At 42.1% G+C, this 8,959-nt stretch overlaps 1 protein-coding gene across 1 annotated transcript; it reads right to left on the reverse strand.

The window, feature by feature from the left end:
• Positions 1-1,697: 1,697 nt before the first annotated feature.
• Positions 1,698-4,133, reverse strand: TLR10 (toll like receptor 10; the record flags this gene model as incomplete). The annotated part of the gene is made up of 1 exon (XM_082838066.1): positions 1,698-4,133. One exon carries the CDS (start codon positions 4,131-4,133, stop codon positions 1,698-1,700), a length of 2,436 nt encoding a protein of 811 aa, XP_082694192.1.
• Positions 4,134-8,959: the final 4,826 nt, after the last annotated feature.

The raw sequence follows: 8,959 nt of genomic DNA on the forward strand, positions 1-8,959 counted from the left end.
GGTTCCCTCGGGCTTCCCCTTCTACCAGACAGACCAAGGCTCACCAGGAAGGAAGAAGAGAGACACTCAGCCTCAGGGCTGCTGAACTCGAGCTCCTCAGAGCAGACTGGCCATTGACCAAATGGAAGTACAACCTGGCTTCTAGATTGACACCAGCCTTCTCCCTACACTCTCAGGCTGACCTTCTTGAGTCCACTTTTTTTAATGGCTACTAGTGTGAGGAATTCGTACGACCACAAACTATAAGGAAATACAGTAGATGCAGAGCCCAATTTTAGCCTGCTTAGGAGATTGGTTTTATTAGCTTGAATGAGCTGAAATAGATATTTTTGTAAGTCAAGAACAACCAAATATTGGCAAGTTCACCTGATTCAAGCTGTACTCAGGAATCCGTCAATTCTGGGTTCTCAGTCTTCTCTTCCTTTCACCTATTCCTGCTCTTCCTCTTCAGCTTCTCAGAATTTGCCTTCAAATTCCACTCTCTATCCTGAAGCCAGTTGAGTCCCTACTAAGTTCCTCTAGCTAACCCAATGTCCATTCCATAAACATTCATTGAGCATCTTTTCTGAACCATGGACTGAGCAAACTACCGCTGATACAAGGGCAGAGGGAAGTCTGTCCTCACCTTTGAGGAGCCCATAGAAGAGTAAGAAAGGGATGTTTTTTTAAAGATATAGCATCAGTTTGGTGATGAAAATATGTCCCAAGTGTTGTAGAGAATAGAGGAACATCATGCTTGTGGGAAGAAATGAGGAAAGTTTCAAAGAAGAGTCGACATTTGGATTGCACCTGAAGGATATGTAAGATTTCCTAAACGAACTAAGTCAGGAAAGGTATCACAGGCAGACATGATGCCAAGTTCTAGAGTCTGGGGGCATGAAAGGAGATGAGTGTTCTGGGAAAGGGCCAATAATTTGATAGGGTTCAATGATGGGTTGCAAGGGTGCAAGAGGTGATTGGTGTCAGATCTTAAAGGCATTTCCTTCCTTTATCATGTGGGTGAGCCAATAGGGAAAGAACATGTTTGTTCTTGATGTTTGTTTTTGAAATATAACTTTGCAAAATTCAAGAGAGCTTGTTTTCTTTCAATGAACTGTGAGGCTAGAAGGGACGATCAAACAAAATGAGTAGGATGTGTAGGCTTTTAACATTATCTTTATTGTTTTCTCTGCTTGCAAAAGAAGTATAGATTCATTCTAAGCAACTCCAACATTACAGAAATGTACAACATAGAAACCAAATGCTTCCTGTAATCCAAACTTCCAGACCCTAACCACTGTTACCACACCGATGTACAGGTATATATTCCTTTAGACTCCTATTTCAATGTATAAACCAAAATCTAACTTTCTCCATACCAGAAAATATAGAGCTACCTCATTTTTTAATGGCTGTGTAATATTCTGTTACATTAATGTACTATAATTTGTTAGATCAATCCTTATTTTGTGGACATTTGAGCTGTTTTTAATTTTTCATGATTACAAACAATGCCAGGATGAATACCTTCTTTACATAAACCTTTGCAACTTGCATTTCTATAGGATACATTCTTAGAGCTCCTTCAAGGAACTGACATGAAGGAATGATAGTTTTTCATTTTAATAGATATTGCCAAATTGCCATGATAACGTTTGTGTCAATTTATATCCTAACAGTATATTCAGGTCCCGATTTCCCTAGGGGTGGGTGGGACTCTATAGGCAGTCTGTTCTTATCAGAGAGATTGCAGAACCTCGAGACTCTTCATTCAGTTCTGTGAATGTCTGCAGTTCACACATCTCTCTGGTTTCTAGTAAATTAACACGAATAGCAGCTCGAAGGTTTGCCCAAAAAAGGCCACACTTACGCTTATCCTTGGGCCATTCCAAGTATGCTTTCTTTTCCATGAGAGTTTTCAGCTTAGGATACCTGGTAGGAATACAGTAGAGCGGAATGGGTTCCAGTAGGATAAGCATTATGTAATCAGAACTTTCACGGAAGAGATTGTGGTGGGCAAAGTAGAGTTCATAATGACACCACTCCGTCTGGACAAAGTTGGGAGACAAAACAAAGATGGACTTGTAACTTTTCTCAATGCAGTTTATGGTATCTTCAGTAATGCTCTTGCCAGGGTCAGAGTTTCCCTCATGAAGGCAAATCAGGACAGAACTATCTTCTTTCTCTATATTGGGAATCAATTCATACTTCACCCAGGCAGAATCATGTTCACTGTATGAAATAAACACATGGAATTGGATATTTCTCTTGAGCTGTTCTTGGCTGGTCTTCCTAACCCTGTGCCATGTCTGTGTCCATTGACCTAGCATCCTGAGATACCAGGGCAGATCAAAGTGGAGGCAGCAGAAGGCCACAGCCGTCCCCAGAACTAGCATGATAACCACAATGGTGACAATCAACAAAGCTGCGTTGCAAGATATTTCAGGAAGACGAACATCCTTTAACTGAGTCCCCTTTAGATTCAAAGGGTATTCACAGATGTATGAATCTGACCACCCAACCATCATGCCCTCTGAGTATTTTTCAAGCTGAATAAAATCTCTTAATTCACAAGTACATCGGAATGGATTTCTTCCTACATTTAGAGTCTTAACTTCCTGGCAGCTCTGGAAAAACTCCAGAGATGGGCTGAGAATTAAGTTCATTTCAACGTTCAGAACTGAGAGTCTTCTGAAATGACTGCACCCAGGAAGATCAGTTAGAAAATTAAATGCAAGATTTAACTCTCGCAAGGATGTCAGGTGAATAATGTCTTTAGGGACAGTTTGAATTTTGTTATTATTCAAGTCAAGTATTTGAATATTTCTGGGCAAGCACCTGAAAACAGAATCAGCAAATCTGTTGGACGACAAGTTCATGGTGATCAAGGTTTCTGGCCACAAGCAATTTTCATCATTTTCATGTTGTAACAGATTTTCGCTCAGATCTAAGTGCTTCAAGGATGTGTTGCCGGAAAAGCAACTCACCAAGGAAAGTGTCTCCAATTTATTGTCCTTCAAAATGAGAGTTTTCAAATGAGGCAGTTGGATAGATGTTTTAAACACGTCGTCTGTTAAGATATTGTTAGCAAAATTTAAATATTGGAATCTTGTAGGATAGATAGGGAACAGCATATGAGGCATTTGCGCATCTGATATCGTCAGGTTTTCTATATCCATTTTGGTAAAAAGCAAGTAGACTCTCTCCTGTGGGATATTAAAAATTCTGAAATGTACATTCTCCAATTTTATAGTTCTCATTACAGTATTCGAGTAGTCAAATGAATTGTGGTCAAGATAAACCTTACCTCCAAAAGTCACATGTTGAATCTGGAAGTACTCTACTGACGTATGCCAAACAAATTGGAAGATAAGCAGAAGATCATCCCAGAGTAAATCAACTTTATTAAGTAACAGAACGGATGTCTTGGCATTCTCTAAAATAAGATTTTGCTGAGTTACGTAACTTGCAAATTGGCTTCTGCCATCTATATTCGTAATTTCTAATATTTTTGAAGTCTTCATTCCATCACACAAAAGAACCCAGAAATTTGTGTTCATTGGTAAAACAATGTGAAGTTTTGTTGTGTTTAAGATGGGCAGGCTGCCTTCTTCATAATGAGAAAGAGCTCTCAATCCTAAGAAGACAGTATTTAGGTGCAAGTGAGCAATTTTCTGGAAATCTGATTTTTGTATTTTTGCCCCACTCAAACCTAGGATTTCCAGGTGTGACATGTTGCCAGTCTCCTCGCAGGTAGGCACGGTGTCAAAGTCATTGAAGGACAGATCTAAATGTCTGAGACCTGCCAGCGAGAACCAAGTTACACTCTTCAGTCTGTTGTAAGACACATCTAAATATCTTAACTCCTGGTTGAATTCAAAGGTCTTGATATCCAGCTCTTGGATTCTGTTATGGCATAGAATCAAAACTTTCAGTTTAGAGAAGGAATGAAAATCTGAACGCTGGAGTTGAAAAAGGAGGTTGTAGGACAAATCCAGGATGGTTGTGGTTGGGGTCAAGTCTTCAGGAACCTTTCTTAAAGACGCGTTTGAGCAGTTGGTGGTCAATTCTGTTTCTTCTGGCGGCTTTGAAGCCCCACTATGCACTGACGTAACAATACTACAAAATACGTAAATGCTTCTGATATGTTTCATTGTAATTCTGAGGATTTTATCACTGGTTCACCTCAGATGACTTTTTTCACACATCACCTCATATGAATGAGGAAGATGAGTTCAAATCCTGGAAAGACAACATATAATGTTAAGTGGTTATGTGATTTGTTAAACCCTGTAGGATTTTTTTTTTTTTTAATGCCAACATCTGACTGTACTCACCAAGAATCTGGATTAGGGTTCCAACCCATTTATTGAGTCTTTGACTTGATCTCAGAGCTTGGCTTATAGATTTCCAAGCCAGGTACTGTGTCACACCCCCATCACTGAGGCAAGGCAGGATTCCCAGAAGGGAGATAGATGTATAATAGCTGGCAGAAGTTCCTCTCACCCAGTTCAAATTAGGAACTGCGTTGCTAGGTCATATTCAACACCCCCCTGCCACATCCTCTTTTGATAGCCTGAAAGCTTTAAGAAAATGAAAAGAAATTTTTAAAAATTAAGATATTTTTAGAGCAGTTTAAGATTCACAGCAAAATTGAAAGGAAGGTACAGAGATTTTCCGTATCCCTCCTGCCTCCACACATGCACAGTCTCCCCCATTATCAACACACACACTGGAGTGGTGCATTTGTTACAACTGATGGACCTACACTGACTCCTCATACTCATGCAAAGTCCACAGTTTATGCTATCATTCACTCTTGGTGTTGTACATTCTAAGGGTTTGGATACATAATGGATACATGATGACGTGTATTCATCATTATGGTATCATACAGAGTGTTTTCATTTCCCTAAAAATCCTCTATGCCAATTCATCCTCCGCCCACCCCACAACCGCTGGCAACCACGTGTCTTTTTTTTTTTTTAAATAAATTTATTTATTTATTTTTGGCTGTGTTGGGTCTTCGTTTCTGTGTGAGGGCTTTCTCTAGTTGTGGCAAGCGGGGGCCACTCTTCATCGTGGTGCGCGGGCCTCTCACTATAGCCGCCTCTCTTGTTGCGGAGCACAGGCTTCAGACGCGCAGGCTCAGTAGTTGTGGCTCACGGGCCCAGTTGCTCCGCGGCGTGTGGGATCTTCCCGGACCAGGGCTCGAACTCGTGTCCGCTGCATTGGCAGGCAGACTCTCAGCCACTGCGCCACCAGGGAAGCCCAACCACTTGCCTTTTTATTGTCTCCATAGTTTTGCCTTTTCTAGAATGACATATTGTTAGAATCATACAGTATGTTCCTTTTTCAGATTGGCTCCTTTCTCATAGTAATATGCACTTAGGTTTCTTCCATGTCTTTGCATGGCTTGATCGTTCACTTCTTTTTAGCACTGAATAATATTTCATTGTCTGGATGTACCCCAGTTTATCCATTCACCTACTGAAGGACATCTTGGTTGCTTCCAAATTTGAGCAATTCTGAATAAAGCTGCTATAAATAGCTGTGTACAGGTTTTTGTGTGGACATAAGTTCTCAGTGAAAGTAATTCTTCATCACTGAATGCTGTGGGCCCCTGAATTAATGCCATGAAGTTGTTCTTCAACTTTGTATTTGTGAACATAGAGAGTCCCTTGAGTGAATATCTGACTTTCAATAACACTTAGCCATGTGTATAGAAAGTCCAAAACACGGAAATAAACATGATGGTTCCTGTCCTTGTGCCTCCATATGTCTTTAGGTTGGTGGCAAAAGCAATCTGGATCACTGCCAAATAGGGATAATGATAGAAACAATTTCCATTTCTTGAAGCGTCTTGAGGTGCTAAGAGATATACTAAACACTTCACGTATATTATCTCACTTATCCATCACAAAACTCTGGGAGAGAAGTACTATTACCCACATTTTATAGATGAAGAAACTCATGGATGCAGAATTCTGAGGATTTTGAGAGAAGAACCAGGCTTCAAGTGTTTGATTAGACACAGAACAGAGGTGGTTGGAGAACTAAGAATTTCATATTATTATTCAAGATATTTATTGAGTACCTACTCTGCCAGGCACTTTTTCTAGCCACTGAGGATATAACAGTGAATAGAACAGATAGAATTTCTCTTCTGACTCAGCTTATATTCTAGTAAGGGGTAAGAAAGGAGAGACTATACACAAAATAATAAATTTATCTGTTAGGTGGTGATCAGGGCTAGAAAGAAAGTAACTAAATGAGGGGACCTGAGGGTGACTGGGGAGTGATATTTTGTACAGAATGGTCTAAAAAGGCCTCACAGGACCTTCATGCAAAGATCTAAAGGGAGCGAGGAAGTGAGCCACTTGTTGTCTGGGGATAGAGTATCCTGGAGAGAGAGAGCAGGTACAAATTCAGAGACCTGATGGCGGGGGGATGTGTTTGGAAAATGTGAGGAATGACTTGCGGAATTGGGGGAGGTGGATTCAAGACGTCAGACCTTGTAAGGATTGGGGATTTTCCTCTGACTGAAATAAGAAACCAGTACAGGATGTAGAGTAGAGGAGTGGCAGATTCTGACGTACATCTTAATGAGTCCTCTGCTTGTCTGTTGGAAATGACTGGAAGGGCACAAACCTGGCAGGGAAGAGCCCCGGGACACTATGGAATAATTCATGCAAGAAAGAAGGTTGAGAGGGAGGTGGTGAGAAGTGGTTAGATTCTACTATTAAATTAGTAAATTCTTCGACTTTACGTCCTCCTACACCAGGAACTCTGAAAACACAAGGGAAGGTAACTAGCAGTGGTGAGAGTTTTCCTGCTTCTACTTGCGTGTGTTTAATACTCATGGACCCTAAGTCTCCCTCAGACTGGTCACTCCCATAGACAAGCAGGAGGAACAAGAGACAAACTCACGGTGTAGTGAGACTTCTCTGTACTGTTCATGCTGTCCCGCTGTTCTGAGAAGCTGTGTGTGTGTGTGTGTGTGTGTGTGTGTGTGTGTGTGTGTGTGTATGCACCCATGCAGGGATGGTGGGGAGAAAAACTGGCAGAGCTAACACAAAAGGATTCCTGGAATATTACCCGCTCTCATCTGGATTTTTCTTCCTCTAGAACCTGTCTGGTTTTATTGTTGTGGTTGTTCTCGTTGAAGTGAAGGAATTCTAGAAAACATGTTGATATTTCCTAAGCTAACTTACAAATGAAAATACTTTATAAAATTGTTTCATAGAAAATAGGAAAAGGGAAACAGAAATGTCATGTCAAGCATCCTGTGACGTGAGTGTGAAGAGAGAATGTTTATTTTTGATACTCCTTGTCCATTGTGCCCTCAGTGGAAGAGGACCATGAAAGGCACTGGTTGGGGGTGGGGCTGAGGAGGGGCGGGCCCAGAACTGACCTTTCACTTTTCCACTGAGATAGTCCCTCCATGTTTGTTTCCTCCAGTCCATCCCATGCAGCCCTTTCTTGGTCATCTCCTTTTTCTGTAACATTTAATATACCATCCAATGATCAAAATAAGAACAAATACCAACATAAAAAAAGAGTCTCGGGCTTCCCTGGTGGCGCAGTGGTTGAGAGTCCGCCTGCCGATGCAGGGGACGCGGGTTCGTGCCCCGGTCCGGGAAGATCCAGCATGCCGCGGAGCGGCTGGGCCCGTGAACCATGGCCGCTGAGCCTGCGCGTCCGGAGCCTGTGCTCCGCAAGGGGAGAGGCCACAGCAGTGAGAGGCCCGCGTACCGGGAAAAAAAAAAAAAAGAGTCTCTGTGATATAACTTTATGTCCATGGTTATTTTCCAGATTTTAGGAATCCAGCAAAATAAATTAGTTGCCAATACCATAATTTTAATCCATATATTCAGCATGTCTAGTAGCATCTCCACGCCATATTGACTCTCATGCAAATGAGGCAGTGGCCACCTGATATCTTTTTGGATAACAGCTACCATTCACTGACTTTCTGTAGATTGATTCCTACAACCACCACCTTGTAAGGTAGGTGCTATCACTGTTCAGCCTTTACAGGTAGACAAGGTGACTCTCAGAGAGGCCCTGTAACTGCCTCACAGTCACAACTTAACCCATGGTGAGTGCAGAGCCTGGGCTCTTAGCCACTCTGCTATCTTGTCTCTCTAGGGTGAGTCAAGATAAATCTGTTTTCAAAATACACTATAATACATTAATCAATGAAATTATAGCTCACTACGTCATACTGAGTCTTTAACGTTTCCTTATACACAGTTCAAGGAATCCAGTGAATAAGTCTGCAAGTGCCACCCAGCTTAGGTTTTAGGTCAGTTACTTACAAGGATTGACATGGATTGAGCCGTTATGTAGAGCACTGTCTTGTTGAAGCCACTGTATTTTGGGGTCGCTTGTTATAGCACCCTGCCTATGTCCTACCTAATGTACTATTGCACTTAGAATGAAATCCAGACTCCCAATACTGGATTATAACGTCTCCCAGGAGCTGGTCTTGCTTCCTTCTGGGATCTCGTTTCATATAACTCTTCTCCTGACCCTCTGCACTCCAATCATACTGCCCCTCTTTTTGGTCCTTGGCCACATCATGCTTGCCCCAACTTCAGGGCCTTTACCCTAGCTTTTCCCTCAGCTTGGGATGCTCTTCTCTCATCCTTCCTTGGCTGGATCATTCTTACCATTTAGGTCTTGGCTTAAAGTTCATCTCCTCTAAGGAACCTGATTTGACCACCTAATGTAAAGAGGCCATTTTGGGCTTCCCTGGTGGTGCAGTGGTTAAGAATCCGCCTGCCGGTTCAGGGGACACAGGTTCGAGCCCTGGTCCAGGAAGATCCCACATGCTGCAGAGCAACTAAGCCCGTACACCACAGCTACTAAGCCTGTGCTCTAGAGCCTGCGAGCCACAACTACTGAAGCCTGCGCGCCTAGAGCCAGTGCTCTGCAATAAGAGAAGACACCGCAATGAGAAGCCTGCGCACCACAA

Source organism: Leucopleurus acutus, assembly GCF_964270905.1.
Source record: "Leucopleurus acutus genome assembly, chromosome: 4".
Taxonomy (NCBI): domain Eukaryota; kingdom Metazoa; phylum Chordata; class Mammalia; order Artiodactyla; family Delphinidae; genus Leucopleurus; species Leucopleurus acutus.